The 22,626-nt window shown below is 51.1% G+C and overlaps 1 protein-coding gene across 2 annotated transcripts in view; it reads right to left on the bottom strand.

Annotated features, from left to right (window-relative positions):
- LOC116954932 (peptidyl-glycine alpha-amidating monooxygenase B-like) overlaps positions 1-22,626 on the bottom strand; it is a 53,531-nt gene that overhangs the window by 6,930 nt on the left and 23,975 nt on the right. The window contains exons 9-23 of one of the 2 annotated variants that reach the window (XM_032975764.2): positions 22,511-22,578; positions 21,253-21,336; positions 14,884-14,960; positions 14,035-14,138; positions 12,429-12,764; positions 11,606-11,692; positions 10,335-10,417; positions 8,316-8,494; positions 7,186-7,534; positions 5,898-6,033; positions 4,293-4,409; positions 3,948-4,020; positions 3,050-3,260; positions 1,305-1,502; positions 468-574 (exon numbers count right to left, since the gene is read on the bottom strand). In XM_032975764.2, the coding sequence (XP_032831655.2) occupies positions 468-574; positions 1,305-1,502; positions 3,050-3,260; positions 3,948-4,020; positions 4,293-4,409; positions 5,898-6,033; positions 7,186-7,534; positions 8,316-8,494; positions 10,335-10,417; positions 11,606-11,692; positions 12,429-12,764; positions 14,035-14,138; positions 14,884-14,960; positions 21,253-21,336; positions 22,511-22,578 (2,209 nt within the window). The remainder of the gene's footprint in view (positions 1-467; positions 575-1,304; positions 1,503-3,049; positions 3,261-3,947; positions 4,021-4,292; positions 4,410-5,897; positions 6,034-7,185; positions 7,535-8,315; positions 8,495-10,334; positions 10,418-11,605; positions 11,693-12,428; positions 12,765-14,034; positions 14,139-14,883; positions 14,961-21,252; positions 21,337-22,510; positions 22,579-22,626) is intronic. The other variant, XM_032975765.2, reaches the window with a different exon arrangement.

Below are 22,626 nucleotides of genomic sequence, written 5' to 3'. Positions count from 1 at the left end.
TGTGCGTGTGTGCGTCTGTTTGCATGCGTCTGTGTGCGTGTGTGTGTGTGCGTCTGTCTGCATGCGTCTGTGTGTGCGTCTGTGTGTGTGTGTGTGTCTGCATGCGTCTGTGTGTGCGTCTGTGTGTGTGTGTGTGTCTGCATGCGTCTGTGTGTGTGTGCGTCTGTCTGCATGCGTCTGTGTGTGCGTCTGTGTGCGTCTATGTGCGTGTGTGCGTCTGTTTGCATGCGTCTGTGTGCGTGTGTGTGTGTGCGTCTGTCTGCATGCGTCTGTGTGTGCGTCTGTGTGTGTGTGTGTCTGCATGCGTCTGTGTGTGCGTCTGTGTGTGTGTGTGTCTGCATGCGTCTGTGTGTGTGTGCGTCTGTTTGCATGCGTCTGTGTGTGTGTGTGCGTCTGTCTGCATGCGTCTGTGTGTGCGTCTGTGTGTGTGTGTGCGTCTGTCTGCGCATCGGCGCTGGGGGCCCTGCCTGCGCCGGGCGGAAGGTGCCGATCTGCCGCCCGGTCTCGAAGTCAAGGATGAAGCCCTGCGTGGGGTGGTGCTCGTTGGCTCCGTTCACGGCGAAGAGGACGCCGCCTGCGGTACGGGGGGGGGGGGGACACCCAGTCGGGGTTAGTACGTTCGTTCACCGCGCGGTTCGGCACGGTGTCCGACGTTTCGTTCCGCACGCTGAACAACACGCGGCACAAAACCCCCGATATACATCGGGCAGCTGCACAGGACAGCCGCGAAAGCTACGCAGTGCTAGTTAACTTTTTTGTCGAGATAAGTTTGGTTTAAACAGAGCAAGGTGGTTTGAAAATCAATAGGCTTGTGTACCCCCCCCCCTCCCAGCGTCGCAGTTTGTGCTCTGTACCGGGCTCCTATTGAAATATCATTTAAAAAAAATGAAATCAACAGCATGGGCACGCATTTAGATGTCATCGTCTCACTCACGAGCAGGACTGCAACGCGTACATTCTCCACGTTCATGCACTGCGATGAGGGTGGGGGGGAGATGCGACTCACAAACGTGTTACATACACGCAACCACGAGACACGTGGCATCGAGATGATGATGATTGAAAAGTTGCATCGCTCCCGGCGGCTTCCTAACATCGGAAGGAAGAGCGTTCCAGACGGCCGTGGTAGCGCGTCCGAATGCGTCCGCGCGATCTGTTCGAGAGCCGGGCGAAAGCCGCCGCCGCCGCCGCCACCGCTGCGAGGGCGGCCGGAGTTGGCGTGACGGTGGTGTTACGCTCCTTGTCGAGCTCATCGACGACGGCGCTGCGCGGCTTCCCCCCCCCGCGCCCCGCCTCACACTGACCGTGCGCGGGCGAGTAGGAGGCGGCGAACACCCGGCCCCCGAACTCCGGGAGCCGGAGCTCCTTGAGGAGCCGCCCGCTCTCCGGGTGGAAGCAGACGACGCGGCCGTTCTCTCGGTCCGAGGCGCACACCTGCGCGCCGCCACGCGCCACCGTCAGGCTGTGCGGCACGCGCAGGCCCGAGCCCGTCCTGCCACCCTCTGTGGGGGGGGGGGGGGGGCACGCAAGCGGGGGTCGCACACGAGGTGGGGGGTCGTTGGGGTGTGGGGTGGTCACGGAGGGGTCACGGAGGGGTCACGGAGTTGTCTGAGGTCACGGTGCGCCTGCTGGAGGTCAAAATGTAATTTAATTTGTTTATTAACCAGGCGGGCTTGTTAATGGACTATGGTAATACGAGTGTAGGGGAGTAGTGGGTGACGTCACGTCACGCTCGCCCTCGGAGAGTGGCGTCGCAGAGCGTGACGTCAGGCGGACCCTGGGGGGACGGTGACGTCATGCCCCAGGGGGGTATTTAAAGGTGGACCCGGGGATGTAACGGGGGTCGTCGGGGGTAGGAGTGGGGACTCAGGGGAGCTGATCCTCACCCGAGGCTAGGGGAGGCCACTCCGCCCGACGGGCCGAGGTTGGGGTTGTAGGGAATCTGGGTACCCCTGTCCCCTGGGGAGTTATCGCTAGGGGGGTGGCTAGGCGTAAGCCCCTAAACACACTTTGGCGAAAGCCCCCAATAAACGTGGCGTGAGCTCCTAACAGCAACCTGCCTCGGAGTCGTCATTCACGCCGCAACACAAGCACTATACAGATACGATGAGCCCATCGTGTACTATAGAACGATGGAACTATATGATAAACCGCTGTAGGCTGCACTCCTTCAAAAGAGGAAGAGCAGAACTACACGAACTCTCACTCCTGAAGCTCTCGTGTCGTGGCATTTAGCTTCCTGAACTTAATGCCACACGCAAGAATAGAACTATACCAGGGGTCATACAGGGGTCATACAGGGGTCACATCGAGGTGACGCGAGGTACAAAGAGGGTGTAGTCATAATAACCGCGCTAATTTGTAACGTGCACAATTTTCACTTGCCCCGAAGGCAGCGACACTGAGGCATGGAGCTCAGTGGTGGTGTCGGCGGCGTTCTTGGTGCATGAAATAACGACACCAGACTCGAGTCTCGGTCGTCGACTCGCACGTTCAGCACGTGATGCAATGCAATGACGTCAGGCAGTAATATCCCGATGTCACACAGTGACGCAACGTGACTTTGCTAAACACCTCAATGTTAATGTTCCGTTTGATCGAGGGGCTACTACTGCTGTGTGGTCTGGGACTGTTTTTGTTGGTTTTGCTGCCTTGCCCAAGCTTGATAAATCGAACTTGCGTTTTTAATTGATTTAATATGTATTTTTATTTAGTTACGTGCTTACCATTTTCTCAATTTTTCACTCCTTTTCGAGGGTTGTGTTTGTATTGATGTTTGCTGTTGTTGTAACTTGCTAACCCCCTTACTGGACATGTGGAAGAAAAAAAAGCTTCACAGCTTATCGGATTCCTCTTCCTGCAGTGTAAACAACGATTCTCACTCTCCCTCTTTCAAATGAAACAACAGCAATGCACGGTCAAAACAACAGTTGAGTCACCAAACGAACCGCTCAAGAGCATCGTTCACAGGTGGCGCGCCCACCGCCGCCCCCGGCGTCCCCAGCTGGCCACCTGCGTCTGCAGCCGCCCGCGTGCGTCCCAACCCTACCTGCGTCCCACTCGCCCAGGAATTCCCCGCGCGGCGAGTAGTGGACCACGCGGTGGTTGCAGTAGCCGTCGGAGACGTAGAGGTGGCGCGAGAGCGGGTGCACCGCCACGTCCGTGGGCTGGCACAGACGGCGCGCGCCCCCGCCGGGGCGCCAACGCTCGCCCAGCGCCAGCGACGGAGGGCCCCGCCCCCCGGGGCCCAGCTTGAACACCTGGGCAGTGGGGGGAGGGACAGGGGAATGGTGAACACGGCTGCGTGCGTGTGCGCGTTGGGGGAGCGGTGGCGCGGCGGTTAGCGCGCTGCGCTACAAACCCCGGCGACCCGGAGTTCGATACCCGCTCACGGCTAACGCCGGCGACTATTATATATCTGAACCGGTCCTGGAACTCGCCTGGGTCGACTCAGCCTCAAATTAGTACCTGGTGCGGTGTGTAAACATTGACACTGGGGAGAAAAAGGCGGCCGGGCGTGGTGCTGGCCAACCACCCCCTCGTGTACTGTGCCGGCCTACATAGGTGCTCGCAAACAGCATTCTGTTAATACTATCGGGGAATTTAGTAATTGTGTTGGAGGAGTGGTGGTGCAGTGGTCACCAAACCATACTGACAAGCGTGGTGAAATATGGTCTATCGAGTGTACATTAGTGCAGGTGAATGCAGGTGAGTACAGGTGAGTGCGGGTCAGTGCAGGTGAGTGTGGGTCAGTGCAGGTGAGTGTGGGCCAGTGTGAGTGAGTGCAATGAATGCAGGTGAGTACAGGTGAGTGTGGGTCAGTGCGGGTGAGTGTGGGCCAGTTTGGGTGAGTGCAATGAATGCAGGTGAGTACAGGTGAGTGCGGGTCAGTGCAGGTGAGTGTGGGCCAGTTTGGGTGAGTGCCGGTGAGTGTCATGTGCCCTCACCTGATGCAATGCCACGTCGGTGACCCACAGATTGTCATCGGGGTCAACGCTGAGGCCATGCGGCATGAAAAACCTGGATGCAGAAATCCCCCACATAGCCTTCAGCAGACTACATTTTGGAATGTGGTTAGCGTGTCGATAGTGTGTGGATAGCATGTGGTTATTGTATGGTTACCGTGGCATTCATATATGGTCACTATTAGCATGTTGCATGTAGCTAGTGTGTGGTTTGTGTGTGGTTAGCGCGTGATTAGCGTGTAGTTAGCATGTCATTCGCGTGTAGTTAGCGTGCAGTGAGTGTGTCGTTAGTGTTTAGTTAGCGTGTCGTTAGCGTGCGTTGCTGACGTGTCACGGCCTGCCGAGCCGAGCAGCTCGCCGGTGCCGGGGTTGATGGTCAGGATGGTGTCCTCACGGATGGGTCCACGATCCCCGTGTCGGAACGCGTGCCTCTCGTCAAACGAGCTGCCCACGCGCGGTAAATATAATAATATAATTATAATAAATTATAACCCTAACACTGCCCCAATTGAACCGTGTCATCACACGTAGACACCCCCTCTTTTCATCTCACACACATCCACTCACCCTATCACCTTTGCATTACACACAACAACAAATTCCGTGTGCCAGTAAGTGGCGATGGCGTCACCACGGCGCTTGCGCCAGGCTAGGTGCACCGTGAAGCCACGTGAAGTGTCTAAGGCTCGCTTGAAGGTCACGAGACAGATCCAGGAGCCATGTGCGATGGGCTGGTAACCCCTCCACCGAGCATTAATTGTGCCAATATCCACGGTAGAGACACCCAAATAATCAGAATCAGAATATTTATTTATACTGCTGGAGGAATCATATGAGCTGTAAAGCTCTTTTTCGCAGATGTTCAGTAGGGCCACGGGGCACGAACTTTACAATAATAAATAATACAACAACACAATAGGAGCGCAAAGTATAGGAAAGGTAAACAAATCATTTTTTAAAAGATATAAATAATTTACCAGGTAAAGCCCACTGAGCTATGAGCTTATCCTTCAGGAGCGGTAGCTCAACGAAGTGGCTTACCACGTGCTTCTGCTGCACGGCAAACACAAAGACATGGCCGACTTTGGAATTGACCTTCCCTCCATGGCATTGCTCACAAGCACCGCAGAGTTACCGTCCGGTACTACCGAGGAAGTAGGGGGTTGTTGTTTTTTTCCGGACGAAGACAAAGATCTCCCGTGTAGCATTAACAGACTGTTGGGCCAAGTGCCGTTAGCGAGCACCTATGAATGCCGGAATGGCACACGTGGGGGTGGGTGGCCTGCACAACGCCCCGCCACCTTTGTCTCCCCAGTGACGATGTTTACACACCACGTACTTTAAATTTCGATTTAAAGCTTTCGTGTCTGCAGGGATTCATATTCTTGGTTCTTTCGGTAAAATTTTCTCGCTGTGGTTTTCCGCACCTGATGATGATTGCTTGTGTTGCAATCGAAACGTCGTGAGAATTTTCTTGTTTTATTTTTATTATTTTATTATTTACCTTCTACGTGACTTTACCGAAAGAACCCAAGAATACCACGTACTCTATTGAGGCTGAGTCAACCTAGGGAAGTCCCAGGACCGATTCAGATAATCGTCACTAGCGTTGGCCGTGAGCGTAAATCGAACTCGGGTGTGCCACCGCTTCCTTCACACGACAAACAACAACAACCGCCACTAAGTGGCGGGGACGTCACTTACGGCGCTTGTGCCAGGCTAGGTGCACGCTGAGGCCACGCGAAAGCGTCGAACGGGACAGACCGAGCAGGTGCCGTGGGGTCGACTGACTGAGACAAACACACGCGCACGGGCACCTTCACCTCTCATCTCCCTCCACAGTTACCGCCACCCCCCCCCACTCTCCCCTCCGCCCCCCCCCCACTCTCCCCCCCCCCCCCACTTTCCCCTCCGCCCCCCCCGCACCCTCACCTGCCGTCCCAGACGCGCGCTCCGCGGTGAAACAAGTGCAGGTTGTTCCTGGAGTCGACGGCGACGCCGGAGACGGAGCCTAGGCCGAGGTTGTCCCCCGGCCAGCCGGGGCCGCCCGCTTCCCTCAGCACCACCCCTGCAGGCGGAGGGGGGGGGGGGAGAACGAATAGCGGTCAGCGGGGAGCGGATCGCTGCGGCGGTCGCGACCGGTGACGTCTACGGTGGGCTACGCACGGTGCGCGAAAGAAGCTCAACGTACATAGGTCGCTCAAGGTTATCGCGAAATGCCGCTCTTTTTTTTGGCGGAGACACCGAGAGGTGGCGTCTTGTCGTATTTAAGGAGGAGGAGTAGGAGGAGGAGACGTCAACAAACGTCAATGCTACCTCACGTAGGAATGTGACCCTGTTGGCGAGCGCCTATGAAGGCCGTCAGGGTGCTCCAGTGGGTTGGTGTGGCCAGCACCAAAAACCGGGGCCACCTTCGTCAACTCTGTGCTGATGTTTACACATCAGCACGGCACTCGTTTAAGGCTGAGTGGACCTTGAGGAGGCTCAGGACCAGTTAAAGAAATCACGCGGCAGTGGTGTCAGCCATTGCCGTGAATCGAACTCTGGTCGCCGCGACTGCAGCACCGCTCTCCATTCACAAAGACAAAGATCCCCCGTATGGCCTTGAACAGGCCATTGGGGCAAGTGCTGTTAGCGAGCACCCCTGAAGGCCAGGATGGCACACGAGGGGGTAGGTGGCCAGCACCACGCACGGCCGCCTTTGTCTCCCGAGTGTCTAGATTTACACACGGCATCATTTCAGGCTGAGTCGATCTCGTGGAGGCCCAGGACCGGTTCAAATACTCGCCACTGTTATTGGTCGTGGTCCGGTCCGTAGCGTAGCGTGCTGACCGCTGCACCACCGCTCCCCACACATGCGCACAGCAAAGACAAAGATCCCCCGTGTAGCCTTAACAGACTGTAGGGGCAAGTGCTGTTAGCGAGCACCTATAAAGGCCGGCACGGCACACGAGGGGGTGGGTGGCCAGCACCACGCCCGGCCACCTTTGTCGCCCCAGTGGCGATGTTTACACAACGCACCAGGTACTCATTTGAAGCTGAGTCGACTTAGGGGAAGCCCAGGACCGAGTCAGATAATCGTCACTGTTGTTGGCCGTGAGCGGGCATCGAACTCGGGTCGCCACATTCATAGTGCAGCGCGCTAACCGCTACACCACCGCTCCCCACACACGCACACGTGACCGGCTGGTCACCCCGCCAGTGGTTCCGCCGACGGTACCTCGGGCGTCGGAGCCTGCCTCGTCCACCGCCTGCTCCAGCATCCTGAGCGACTCCTCCAGATCGGTGCCACGCCTCTCCTGCCCCACCTCCTCCTCCTCCGCCACCTCCACCACCTCCTCCTTCTCGCTGCCCGGGGCGGCCGAGGGCTCCCGCCACGGCGGTGGCATCGCCGGGGCATCGCCGCCTTCCTCCGCCATCGCGGGGACCCCGCGGATTTCCACGCCCGAGCCGGACGCCCGCTGCCCGTCGCCGTTACCGGCGGGCGCCTCTGAGGACTCCTCCACCTCCTCCTCCTTGCCAGCGGGGACCTGGCCGGTGGGGTCCTGAGGTGGTATATCGCGTGGGCCCTGAACGTCAGAGTGGGGCAACCGCACAACGTGAACCTCGAACCACCGTCGTCACCGCCAGCGCCGCTTAATATTTAGACCAATGTTCTTCATTGCAAGGCCACAGCGGACCACTGGCGGCCCCCTGGTGGCCTTTAATGCGACCCCTGACGTGCGGCCCCCCCGCCCCGAACAATAAACAAAGAGTGAGAACACCCCCATCGTCGTCATCGTGCTGCTGTCAAACCCGCCAACGGTTTCCAAATGGTGTGGCGCCACCCTCACACTGATGATGTCTCATCGGCGTAAGTTTCATAGTGCCACTCCCCTCCTCCCCCCCTGAAAATGAGTGAAGGACACTGATTTAGAGCATGGCCTCCCACGCAGTAACATCGAGGTGCCCCACGATATGGGACGCCCAGTGGCAGCTGTCCCTGCGTAGCACGAGGTGAACGCAGCACCGGCCTGCCAGCGGCCGCCCGTCTACGAGCAGGGAAGCGACGTTGCTCGGTGGCCACGCGTCTCGGCGGTACGGCGAGTGACCTTCAATTAGTAAGGGTCAATGCCCAGCCTTGAAAAGTCCATGGTCTTACAGCGGGGACCTGTGTATCCATAATACAAAACAAAACATCGTTTGGTAGAGGGTATAATCGCTGGGAGTAAAGGGGAGAAGAAATGCTAGAGAGATGGCAAGCATGCTTAACATCGGGACGCCTTCATCCAGCATCAGATTGACACGTGGCCGTGAATTATAATTTATATGATTGTGTTACTGGTGGAGTCTGCGCTGGGTTATTGGCACCTGCTGCTGCTGAGGGTGGCGAGTGCGAGGGTCATCATCACCGCCGTGGACATCGTCATCGTCGTCGTGATCATCGTCGCGAGCGGAGGAGAGCGCGGGGGTAGGGGGGTTGTACTTGTGCCGGAATACGGGGCCTTGCGGATCCGTGAGCAGGCGCGAGATGAGAGAAGACAGCTCCTCTGCACGTAGACACGAATACAAAGATTCCACCCCCCCTTGTAGCCTCATCCAACTGTTGGGGCAAGTGCTATTCGCGAGCACCCTCGAAGGCCGGCAAGGCACATGAAAGGGTGAGTGGCCAGCACCTCGCCCGACATTGATGGTGATCACATCGACGAAGATGGTCTTGATGATCTAATCTAATTCTAATTTATATAGTATAGAGCGCCTTCAACTCAAAGCGCTTGAGATATCTTTACAAAACAGTGACGGAATAACAGATTGATTTAGTCTTTGGTTCTTTCGGTAAAGTCACAGAAATTAAATTAAATAATAATAGAATACGACGTTTCGATTGCAACACAAGCAACCATCATCAGGTACAAATGAATGAGAAAACAAACATAGAAAACTTGGAAATATAATGCAATACAACACAGAGAGTCGGCCAACACAACAGTCAACACCCCACCTGGTTGATTACGTTCTTCCAAAGATTGCTAAATTTGCGAGAGAGACAAAACACAGACACGGAGACACACAGACAGACACACAAGCAGAGAGAGGCTCACACAGAGACAGAGACGTCGTATTCTATTATTATTTTGTTAAATTTCTTTCTACGTGACTTTACCGAAAGAACCAAGGAGTAATTCCTGCAGTCACGAAAGCTTCGAATGTAGTTAGAATTATTTAGATGGAAGGGGGCTCAAAAGGCTTCATATTTTTAACAATATCTGGGTCCGTCTGGGTCGGTCGGTGACTCCGGGAAAATATTTCCGTACACGGCACGGCCACATCCAAGTGTACTTCGCGCTATGGCTGCGGCTATTCAGCGATGCACCCACTCCAGTCGTATATACAGGGACTCGAACAAGTTAGGTCTGTTCGTAAGTCCAACTATACGCCTGCCGATTACAAACATGTTGTACGGCATGTACACTAAACACAGGGAATGGCTTTAAAATTTGTAAATCTCCTGTAGACGTAGATGCCACTGGTTCTTCACTTTCTGCAGATGTAAATGCCACTGGTTCTTCATCTTCTGCAGATGTAGATGCCACTGGTTCTTCATCTTCTGCAGATGTCGATGCCACTGGTTCTTCAGCTTCTGCAGATGTAGATGCCACCAATTATTCACGTTCTGCAGATGTAGATGCCACTGATTCTTCACGTTCTGTAGATGTAGATGCCACAGGTTGTTCTTGTTCTGCAAATGTAGATGCCACTGCTTCTTCACTTTCTGTAGATGCCACTTATTCTTCACTTTCTGCAGATGTAGATTCCACCGGTTCTTCACGTTCTGCAGATGTAGATGCCACTGGTTCTTCATCTTCTGCAGATGTAGATGCCACTGGTTCTTCATCTTCTGCAGATGTCGATGCCACTGGTTCTTCACGTTCTGCAGATGTAGATGTCACTGGTTCTTCATCTTCTGCAGATGTAGATGCTACCGGTTCTTCACGTTCTGCAGATGTAGATGCCACTGGTTCTTCACGTTCTGCAGATGTAGATGCCACCGGTTCTTCATGTTCTGCAGATGTATAAGCCACGGGTTCTTCACGTCCTGCAGATGTAGATGCCACTGGTTCTTCATCTTCTGCAGATGTAGATTCCACTGGTTATTCATGTTCTGCAGATGTAGATGCTACCACCACCATCTATTGCGTGGCGGTTGAACTTACGACTCTTGGTCCGAACCAGCAACTGGACGTACGGGCAGGTTTGTTCGTATCTCTGAAAGTTCGTAAGTCGATGAGTCCTCTGTACCAGTGACTAAGAGAATGTTCATTGACGGAACCAAGCGCACCCCCCCCCCCCTGCACCCCCAATAACGTCGCTGGGTGTTGGGGCAGGCACCTGGACTTGTTGCCTCCTCTTCCTCTTCTCGTTTGCTCGGCCTCGGTGCTGGGAGCTGCTCCAGGATCCGTCGGATCAGGATCCTGTACGCGGGGGATTCCAACACGACCGGTTAAAAATCAAAGACAAAGATCCCCCGTACTGCCTGGACAGACTGTTGGGGCAAGTGCTGTTAGCGAGTAGCACCTATCAAGGCCAGCACAGCTAACGAAGGAGGTGGGTGGCCATCACCACGCCCGGCCGCCTTTGTCTCCCCAGTGGCGATGTTTACACACCACACCAGGTACTCATTTGAGGCTGAGTCGACCTAGGAGAGGCCCAGGTCCAATTCAGATAATCGTCACTGGTGTTGGTGGCCGTGAGCGGGAATCGAATTCGAGCCATAGCCAGGTTTGCAGCGCGGCGCGCTAACCCGCGACACCATCACTCCCTATCAGAGATACAGAGAGACACAGTCACCGATGTTCGTGGCCGTGAGCGGGAATCGAACTCGGGTCGCAGGCTCCGTAGCACTAACCTGCTACACCACCGCTCCCCACACACATTTCGTCGAAAACAACGCCGGCATTCGCTGACTGCTCTCCCCCCCCCCACCCCCCACCTCCCACTGCTGCCGGAAGGGGCTCCAACGGGACAGGGCTCTAGAGACCCCCTCTACTAAATGGATAGCTTGCTCCTACACTCGCACGCCGGCCGTAGACATTGGAAGAAGAGGGGAGAGTACCCACACTTTGTCCCACCGCGCACGCCGTCCTGCCGACGGGCTCGCCGCGGTGTGCCCAGTTGTACTTTCTCGGGGTCCTCCGGTTTTTCCCCCACCCCCCCCTCCACATTTATAATCGACGTCACCTGCTTAAGAGGTATTTGGCTGCGATAAATGTCCACGTGATGACGGCATCAGCCACTTCGGTGAGCTATCACTTGTGATGGCCCAGGGTCGCTTCTGAGAAAGAGCTACACAGCCCAGTGGGGCCTTGCACCTGGTAAAAATGAAATAAACATTTGTTTAGTTTCAGTTTGTGCCACCGGGCGGACAGAGACGGGAGTAATTTAGGAAACCTGCACCGTCGATTCAAGCCGCCGCGAATTCTGGGATCACAAATCCGGTGCTGGTGCTGCCGAGCGTTACACCGCCGCCGTGGCGGCGCGCCTCCCTATGTGGTGGTCCACGCGAATCTAACCGCGCGGCGCATCCCACGAAACCTTCGGCTGTGGGAAAGCGACCGGGGCTGCGCCGCCGCCGCCCCCTCCTCCTCCTCCTCCTCCCTCACCGTCTCGCCAGCCGCTCAGCGAGCTTCCTCTCCAGAGCGGTGGCCGAGTCCCATGGCACGTTTGCATGAGCGCGCGTCACCCCGGGCCTGGCGCGCGGCACACGCACACACACACACACACGCCACGACACGGTCTGGGTCACGCGCGGACCCCGGCCAGGCTGAAGCTTGGCCCCTGTCACAGTAACGTGGAATTGTCTCCACTCACCTAGGGCTGTATGCAGGAGATAAGTTTGAGTGGGGAATCACCTTTGTGTTTTCTTTTTTTATATATGTCACACATTCAGTCGTGAAAAGATCTCATGGCTCACAATCACTGGGAATGGTTGTGTGGATGAGTAACCATGTTCCTGATGGGTTTGAGACAAGAAAAATAATGAGAAACTGTGCTTTGTACTGCCAAGTCCCAAACCAAATACGTATATATTTAACATTTTGGTTAACGTAATTTTTGGGTTCGAATGAGGTGTAAACAGATGGAGATCAGTCCACTTGCCCTACCGCCTCCTGGCGAGCCAGGGTACGGCACCTCCTCGACACCCACGGGAGGAAGGGAGTTTCACAGCCCAGCTGTGTGGTGATCCACCAACCCCCCCCGCTGCCTCCGCAGCTCTGGATCCCAAGCAGCCGTGAGCAGCGCAGTCACCAGCGCCCGGCTAACGACACCAATGCGTGCGTGCGTGTACGTTGAACTTTCTTTCGCACCGTACGTAGCCAAACGTGTGAATCGGAGGTGCGGGAGATTGGCGCAATCGAAACAAACCTGGGGACGAAATAGTGTCGTTCGAAAATTAATAAAAAGGAGCATTAACAAAAATTGTACCGATTGCCCGTCTGATAACCGGGGATGGCGTTGCGGCTCCAGGCCAGCGCCCGGTAACTGTCCACGTCGGGTCTTCCGGCCACAGCCGCGAGCGGTCGGGGGAGCGTCCCGTAGCCGGAAGCCCCCACCCGGCGCGGACCCCCACCGCCACCGCCACCCACCGCCGTCGCCACCACCGCCGCCGCCGAACGGCCACCGGCGGCTGCGAGGGGCGCCGGGAAACTCCGGGACAGCGCGGCGGGCGCCTCCATGGTGCACGACATGAAGGGGTCGCCCACGTCGGCGTCGACGGAGTACATCACGTAGAAGTTGCACATCTCGTCGTGAGACGTGGAGCTGGTCGTCAGGTGACGGGGGACGGGGAGGACACCGTGGGGACGCAGGTTGGGGGTGGGGGGGGTGTTGGGAGTGAGGATTCCGGAGGTGGATGGGTGCCTCGGTCAACGAATCGATCAATCTTTATTTACGTCACACGACATGATCACGAGCCTCATTGTGGAGAATAAGAGTCACAAAGTAAATGACAATGATTCATACAAAATAGAGTTTTTTTTGGGTTAGATCACATAAATATATAAATGTGTCGTTAAACCCGCCACCACCCGACACAGCCAACTAGTAAGCTTTCTCAATTAAACAACGTGCCAATTTGTTACAAGTACAGCACAACGGTGTGTTGGAGAGCAAAGCCAAAACATTTACAATCTGTTTACGTGAGAAACCTAGATTATGGATATTGGTCGCGAAAGCCCTACTACTCCGTGTTAAACTTGAACAATGATTCACGTTGGTTAGGCGCCTTTCATCCGCAGATCCCAATGCGCCGAGCGAACACTTCGCACTGGCAAAGCCGTCTGGGAGCGCTAGAGGTGAATGTGGAAGGACGCGGACGCTCCAACGCTCGGGATACGAAGATTAACAGGGGCGGTCAAGAGAAGGCCTGGACCGGCACCGCCCAGAGATCCTGGGTTCGATGGTGGGGTTCAGCCGCTGCCTGTGTCATTAAACCGAGACCACATTTTACAAAACACGTGAACTGGTCGATACACGCAGGCAACTGCCCTTTGCAGAGCACGAGGACACATTTGTCAATAAGAGAGCAACAGCGGCGCACGGGTCAGAGAGCTGAGCTGGCATCACGAGAGACTGGCGCTAGTTCCGGCTTTTGGGCCGCACGCTGGGCAATTTGAGCCGGGGTTTAAATGGGTCGACGGTCTGAGCCCAGTCGCCGTTGACTTACACAGAGGCCCCATACGTATCGGCTTAAGATACAGAGCGGCCCACAGACTCGCTGAGATACTCGGATAGAGAGCGACAGAGCAACAGATCGACGCAGGAGCGCGCAGATGCAGAGAGACTGGGTCGCGATTAAACCGGGATTCGCAGGTCTGCTGAGCTGACGGTCCCCAGTCGAGCCACTGATGACTGACTGCACAAGAAACCACCTTCAGCGATATGCTGTCATTATTGTTGTACTAATTTAGCTCAACTCCACATCTGCGAATTGAAAGTGTTACCTGCCACGGGACAAACACTTCTCTCTCTCCCTCTCAGCTCCCCCTGCACCCACCCATCACCCCCCAATCCTCTTCCCACCCTCCCTCACCCGATGAAAGTTGGGCTGTTGCGTCCTCTCCCGCTGAACTCGCACCGCGCCGCCACCGTGTCGCCGGGGATGACCTCCAGGGGTCGCGCGATCGGATAGAACGCCTGCCGTGGGGGTGCAAGACACGGTGACACCCACCCCTCCAAACCTGTGCAGCGTCACACAGAACGCTGGGCCGAGTGCTGTTAGCGAGCACCTATTAAGGGCAGCGCGCCGCTGCGAGGAAGTTGGTGTGGCCAGCAACACGCCGTGGGATGTTCACTACCTCGCTTGGTACACAGGAGGTGGTGGGTTTCATCCCGACCCTGACGTCTGTATATTTGGAGTTTGCATGTCTCTCTCTCTCCACCCGCGTTTGCGTGGATTTTTATCCGGGTCCTCCGTTTTTCCCCCTCCGCATTTTGGATCAACATCACGCGTTTAGAGTATTTGGCTGCTAGATATATGCACGTGCTAAGCCACTTTCGTTGAGCTAGCAAATGTGGCAAGTCGGCTTCTGACAAAGAGCTACATTGCTCAGTGGGCCTTAACCTGGTGAAAAAAAAAAACATTTTTCGTTTTGTAGTTTGTAATAGTTTTGCCGATGCTCATCGGACTGACTTGGAGAGGAGACGCCGTGGCAAGACGGGGTGAGTCCGGGAACAGAACTGGCGGCCAAAGGAAGGAACGCGCCCGAGCGGATGGCGAAATCCGCTCGTGCACAGGAGCGACACGGACTGCGGCCTCGCGCTCTCTCGCGAGCGCTGGCGCAGCACCACAGGGAGGCCTTTGTCCAGCAGTGGATAGACCGCGGCCGACAACGATCATGAATTAGCTCGAGACGAACGATCCGGCCGTGGTGGCGCTGACCTGAGGTTTCTGCGGGTCTTTCTCTCCCAGGGGGATCCACTTCCCTTTGCGGATGATATAGCCGCTCACCATCCGCCCTGTCCGACGTGGAGGCAGACACACAAAGACAAAGGGTCCTCCCGTGTAACACACTTTTGGGGCAAGTGCCGTTAGCGAGCACTTTATGAAGGTCGGCGCGGCACCCGAGGGAGTGGGTGGCCAGCACCACGCCCGCCTGGCCGCCTTTGTCTCCTCAGTGGCGATGTTTACACACCCCCACGAGGTACTCATTTGAGGCTGAATCTACCTCGGGGAGGCCCAGGTCCGATTCAGATAATCGTCACTGGTGTTGGTGGCCGTGAGCGGGAATCGAATTCGGGTCACAGCGGGGTTCGCAGTGTGGCACGCTAACCCACGACACCATCAGACTCCCCATCAGAGACGCACAGACAGACGAACGGACGGACGGATGGAGGCACAGAGAGGTGATAGAGGTGATGACACAGGGGCAATGCTTGCAGTGGACGTCACCGTCACGAACACAAACATAGCAATAATAACGCTCCCACTATGGGATTCACACTCCAGCACACTCCAGCAAGGGATAGCGCTTCACGTTAGGGTCAGGCATAAGCAGGTGGATGAAATGATTCTTTGCGGGTAGCTGAGATAATGATTTTGAACGAATGAAACAGTTATGAATAAATTAAATAGTGCTTTTTTTTAGAAAACGAATGTCCTAAAACAAGAAAGCGCAAGATCGTCACTCGCAGTGCACACGTTAGACTGGCTCGGGTACAAGTGCAGCCCTTCATCGGTCCAATGCTGGATGAGGATCTCCCCACGCCTTGCCGTACTTGACCGGGTCTGGCCGGTGCAGATCGGTGAAGGTGGGGGAGCACAGAATGTGGGAACATAGAGGGTACAGCACAATAGCGCACGTTGCTCCACTGCCTTCTGCCGCCCAGAATGCAAGCCCGCAGCAGCAGCAGCAACAGCTGCCAATAAAGCCTGTTTAGTAACGGATGGTGAGCTCCCATCCAAACTCAAACCTGCTTTAACACGTAGTATGATTTCGCGACCGATATCATACATAATAGAGGGGGTTTCTTCGGGTTAAATCGCGTAAATATAAGTGTGGTGTCGATAAACCCGCCAGCACCACCACCCGACACAGCCAATCAGTAAGGGTTTGTCACGTAAACAGAACGTGGCCAATTATTTACTAGTTCAGCACTAACCGGTTGTGTGTTGGAGAGTAAACCCACTACAACATTTACAATTATAGTGTAGTGGAAAGTATTGTAGTGTATAGTGTAGTTTATAGTGTAGTGTACAGTGTATTATACTAGTTTAGCACTAACCGGTTGTGTGTTGGAGAGTAAACCCACTACACACACATTTACAATTCGTTACTAAATTCCGATTTAAAGCTTTCGTGACTGCAGGGATTCATATTCTTGGTTCTTTCGGTAAAGTAACGTAAAAGGGAAATAATAAAATAATAAAAATAAAACAATACAATTCTCACGACGTTTCGATTGCAACACAAGCAATCATTGCTTTACCGAAAGAACCAAGAATTCGTTACTAGTTCAGCACTAACCGGTTATGTGTTTGAGAGTAAACCCATTACACGCACACACAATTACAATTCATTACTAGTTCAGCACTAACCAGTTGTGTGTTGGAGAGTAAACCCACTCACACACATTTACAATTCGTTACTAGTTCAGCACTAACCGGTTGTGTGTTGGAGAGTAAACCCACTACACACACATTTACAATTCGTTACTAGTTCAGCACTAACCAGTTGTGTGTTGGAGAATAAACCCACTACACACACACACATTTACAATTCGTTACTAAATTTCGATTGAAAGCTTTCGTGACTGCAGGGATTCATATTCTTGGTTCTTTCGGTAAAGTAACGTAGAAGGGAAGTAATAAAATAAAAAAAGTTTAACACGTAGGCTTTCGCGACCAATATTATTCATAATAAAGTTTTTTGGGTTAGATCGCGTTATTTATAAATGTGTCGTAACCCTCCACCACCCGAGACGGCCAATCAGCAAAAAAGTGTCACGTTGACAAAAGACAAATAATTCACTACTTTAGCCCACCGGTGTGTTGAAGAGTGAATCCACAACATTTACAGTTTGAGTACGACGTTTCGCTGGTAAATACATCCAGCATCATCGGGCAATTCGCCAGAATGGTAAAGCCCTCGCTTGCTCCCGGTTTTATATAGAGCAGCAGGGTGACGTCATCATTTAACTCATATCAGGTGCAGTGATTAGAGGCGGAGGGGGGGGGGGTATTGTAATTATATAATCGATTAGTAATCAGTCAATGGTTATGATTAGTAATGAGTTGTAGATTAGTAATTAGTTGTAATGTGTGTTAGTGATTATATGCTATGTTAGTAATCCGTTAATTAGTATGTGTTTCCCCATGAGGAATTGTAATGTGAATTCATATTCTTAGCTCCCTCGGCAAAGCCACGCCGAAGGGAAACAACAAAACAACAAACATATATATTCTATTATTCTATTGCTTCCCCCCAATGCGACTTCACCGAAACAGCCAAGAACATGAATTACTGCAGTCACGAAAGCTTTAAATCAAAATGTAATGTGTATTATTTAATAATACGCTTCCAGGCCGCACTAAGCCTGTAGCTGTCAGAGCGATTAAAGGTATTCTTATTCCTCTCAATTTCAATGGATTCTCTAATTAGTCTTTGCCAGTAATAATTAGTTTTACACAACACTGCAACATTGTCAAATTCAATTGAGTGTCCTTGTTGACAAGCATGTTCTGCCACTGCCGACAGTTGTGTTTGAGATAATTTAATATTTCTCTGATGTTCTTTTAGTCTTACGCTGATGTTACGTCATGTCTGTCCAATATAGCATCTGCCACATAAACAATTAATCCGATATACACCTTCTGTTGATAATTTAGGTAATGCGTCTTTAAGGCAAGATACTAGTTTTTCAATTTTGTGTACTATACCAAATCTTACTGTAATGTTTTGCTTTTGCAAAACACGGGCTAATTTGTCAGTTACTCCTGAGATATATGAAATTTTTATTGTTTTAACAATCTGATCGCTTTCAGCAGTATTGCTTTGCGATCGTGATTTGGCATTCAGTGCTCTGTTAATTTGAGCATTATTGTAGCCATTCTGTCGTAGTGAGGATACTTTTCTTAAAACCAGAAAATTGGAGAAGCTCCGCATTAAGCGGATGAAATTGATATCTTCACTGGCGTTCCTCAAAAGGTGCAGAGATTCAAAGGTAATACCAAACGCAGTTAAAATAACACATCACATAAAGTCTTCTAAAGCTAACCAAATACTACACAAAGCTAGCAAATTATTATCAATAGAGAGAATACACCACAATAGGAGTGAATTATCTTACATTTCGGAATCGCTAAAGCAGTTACACTTAGATATAAGCAATAGTGTATCTATGCATTATTGGAATATAATCGATACCATAACACAACAATCAGCTGATAATGTGTTTAAATTAACAAAAACTAACCAAATTAATACATTTTCTAGACTACATAATAAACAAATCCCTACTAAAAACCAAAAATTTAAAAACAAAACCGTACTGAACTTGACTAACACTGTATTAACCGGTGACATGATCTCTGTCCATTCTAAAGGCCTTAACTTTGCCGTTACCCCACGCACAATTCCAGTGGATGAGATAATTGCTGAGGTAGAATCAGCAGTTAGACTCCTTCCACATAATGAGGCAGAGATGACTAGACATGAGGTTGCCAAAATAATTGAGAATAGCAAAGTTCCAAAAGTAAATATTAGCTCTAACGAGGCAAAAGCCTTAAGAGAGCTGCGTGTAAATAAGGATATCCAAATCCTAGCAGCTGATAAAGGCCGCACTACTGTAGTGATGTCACGAGCCGATTATGATAATAAAATTAGAAATTTACTAGAGGAAAGTACCTACATTAAAATTAAACAAGATCCAACTAATACTTTAGAACGTAAGACCACTGCAATAATTGCAAATTCATTAATCCCTAAAAATGAGCAATACCAAATTAAGCCAAGAGCCTCAAAACCACCTAGACTCTATGGGCTACCAAAGATTCATAAAATCGGCATCCCATTACGACCCATAGTCAGTACAATTGGCTCTGCCACATATCAATTGGCAAAATATATAACCAAACAAATACAGCCCTACATCGGTAGGACATCTTCATTCATAAAAAATTCAGAACATCTTGTGAATGTGATTAAAGATATTAAACTTACTCCTGATGATATTCTGGTAAGTTTTGATGTGATTTCTCTATTCACTAAGGTTCCAGTGAACGAATCGCTTAAATTGCTTGATACACTATTAAAGAATACCAGTTTACCAAAATATATTCCGAAACTTGCTGGCCATTGTTCAAATAATACTTACTTCTTATGGAGAGGGGATTTCTTTAAACAAAAGGAAGGAGCAGCAATGGGCTCTCCTTTATCCCCTGCTATAGCAAATTTGTACGTGGAAAACTTTTAAATAAGAGCACTTGCCTCGAGCACATTAAAACCATCCTTTTGGTTTAGATATGTGGATGACACTTTGGTTGTCTGGCCACATGGTAAAAATACACTTAATGATTTTCGAAATCATCTCAATGCACAAAACCTGGCCATCCAGTTCACCATGGAAATGGAGGTGAATAACACACTCCCATTCCTAGATATTTTGCTTGGACATGGCCTAAACGGTAAAATAACACACAGCGTTTACAGAAAGCAAATGCACACTGATGCCTATCTGAATGCAGAATCACATCATCATCCAGCTCAGAAATCCTCTCTTATCAAGACGCTCATACATCGGGCTAAAACAGTGTCAGATGGTGAGAGTCTAGTGAGAGAGATTAAACACGTTAAAGACGCACTACGACAGAATGGCTACAATAATGCTCAAATTAACAGAGCACTGAATGCAAAATCACGATCGCAAAGCAATACTGCTGAAAGCGATCAGATTGTTAAAACAATAAAAATTCCATATATCTCGGGAGAACCTGACAAATTAGCCCGTGTTTTGCAAAAGCAAAACATTACAGTAAGATTTGGTACAGTACACAAAATTCAAAAACTAGTATCTTGCACTAAAGACGCATTACCTAAATTATCAACAGAAGGTGTATATCGGATTAATTGTTTATGTGGCAGATGCTATATTGGACAGACATGACGTAACATCAGCGTAAGACGAAAAGAACATCAGAGAAATATTAAATTATCTCAAACACAACTGTCGGCAGTGGCAGAACATGCTTGTCAACAAGGACACTCAATTGATTTTGACAATGTTGCAGTGTTGTGTAAAACTAATTATTACTGGCAAAGACTAATTAGAGAATCCATTGAAATTGAGAGGAATAAGAATAACTTTAATCGCTCTGACAGCTACAGGCTTAGTGCGGCCTGGAAGAGTATTATTAAATAATACACATTACATTTTGATTTAAAGCTTTCGTGACTGCAGTGATTCATGTTCTTGGCTCTTTCGGTGGAGTCGCGTTGGGGGGAAGCAATAGAATAATAGAACATATATGTTTGTTGTTTTGTTGTTTCCCTTCGGTGTGGCTTTGCCGAGGGAGCTAAGAATATGAATGCACATTACAATTCCTTATAGGGGAAACACATACTAATTAACGGATTACTAACATAGCATATAATCACTAACACACATTACAACTAATTACTAATCTACAACTCATTACTAATCATAACCATTGACTCATTACTAATCGATTATATAATTACAATACCCCCCCCCCCCTCCGCCTTTAATCACTGCACCTGATATGAGTTAAATGATGACGTCACCCTGCTGCTCTATATAAAACCGGGAGCAAGTGAGGGCTTTACCATTCTGGCGAATTGCCCGATGATGCTGGATGTAATTACCAGCGAAACGTCGTACTCAAACTGTAAATGTTGTGGATTCACTCTTCAACACACCGGTGGGCTAAAGTAGTGAATTATTTGTCTTTTGTCAACGTGACACTTTTTTTTGCTGATTGGCCATGTCGGGTGTTGGAGGGTTACGACACATTTATATATAACGCGATCTAACCCAAAAACCTTTATTATGAAAATAATAAAAATTAAACAATAAAATGCTCACGACGTTTCGATTGCAACACAAGCAATCATTGCTTACGTGACAACCCTTACCGATTGGCTGTGTCGGGGTGGTGGTGGCCGGGTTTAACGACACCACATTCATATTTACGAGATCTAACCCAACAAACCCCACCCCCCGCCTCTATTATTAACCCTTGGTTTACTTTACTGACACGCGCAGGGATCAGGCGCGTGGGCCGGAGTCTCACCGAGGCTGTGGGTGTGCACCCGGTAGGCGAAGGGGTAGATGGGGTACTTGTGGCCGTAGGAGCACGCCACGTCCGCGTTCACGCCTGCGGGCAAAGCGACACAAAGCCGACCGGGTCGCGACAATGGAAAATAAGAAGAGGTTTTTACCCTTTAAGGGGGCCGTCACGCACCTGGGGGTGGGGGGGGTGGTCAGATATTTGTGACAATGTGTGACGAGGGGGAGGGGGGGTTGAGAAATGTGACGTCACATCAAAATGCGCAACTTTAAATAAATATAGACAACACGTTCTACTTAATTAAAGAGACTTTTTAAATACATGTTTTCTCCTACAACATCAGAGTGCAGCGCCACATTAAATACGCACTACAATGACAATAGCTTAAAGCGATTTGAAGCATGTTTATATTTTTTTTGGGGAGGGGGGCAGAGCTTTGTGACGTCATATTTGAGGGGGGGGGGTCTGACTTTTTGTGACGCCGTGTGACGAGGGGGGGGGGGTAAAAAAATCGTCCAAAATCGCGTGACGTCATTTATGGACGGCCCCTTAGATGTTCAAACACCAAACAGATATTATGAGACCTCCTTTGCCAGTAGCAAGATATAGTAATCGGTTTTCACCCTTTTATCTGCCACCAAAACTGACACCTTTATACAAGGCATCATGTTTGCAATAACCACAACACAAGCAGTCAAAATGCAAACAAAAAGAGACAACTCTGATAAATGATATGCACAGTCCTTGACAGTGCATATCATTATCAAAGTTGTCTCTTTTTGTTTGCATTTTGACTGCTTGTGTTGTGGCTATTGCAAACATGATGCCTTGTATAAAGGTGTCAGTTTTGGTGCCAGATAAAAGGGTAAAAAACCTATTACCAAACAGATAGCCTGCAAGGAATACAGTACTGCATTAACCACACACACTACTTGCGTTGAACATGCAGGACGAAAAAAAAAACATGCTCTGATACTATATGGAACAGTCTTTGAAACTGATTGGCCTACACCAGATAACAGCAGCCTCCTTCATGGCCCTGTCTCACCGTTGTGTAACACTGCTCTGGTTTAACGCAGCCCTGCTTAGTTTGCGTAGACGTGACGAGACCGGGCGCTGCAGTCCAAGGCAATTTGCTGGTAGCTTGCGTGTGTATGCGCACGTCCGTTGAACATCGTTCGCACCGTACGTAGCCAACCGTGCTAATGGGAGGTTTCCCCCCTAGCCTCACGGCGGGAGCGCTCTCAGTGCGAGCACTCACCATCCACTCCGGGCGGGATCTCCACGTTGGGAGCCATGAGCATGTACATGCCAGCCAGCAGCGGCTGCCTGCACGGCGGGGGAATGCACGGAGGGAGAGGAAACACGCGGGGTGGG

Source organism: Petromyzon marinus, chromosome 57 (genome assembly GCF_048934315.1).
Source record: "Petromyzon marinus isolate PM22_M1 ecotype Great Lakes invasive population chromosome 57, UKy_Petmar_22M1.pri1.0, whole genome shotgun sequence".
Classification (NCBI taxonomy): Eukaryota; Metazoa; Chordata; class Hyperoartia; order Petromyzontiformes; family Petromyzontidae; genus Petromyzon; species Petromyzon marinus.
The sequence above is the reverse complement of the archived record's forward strand: the minus strand, read 5'-3'. Positions and strand labels throughout refer to the sequence as shown.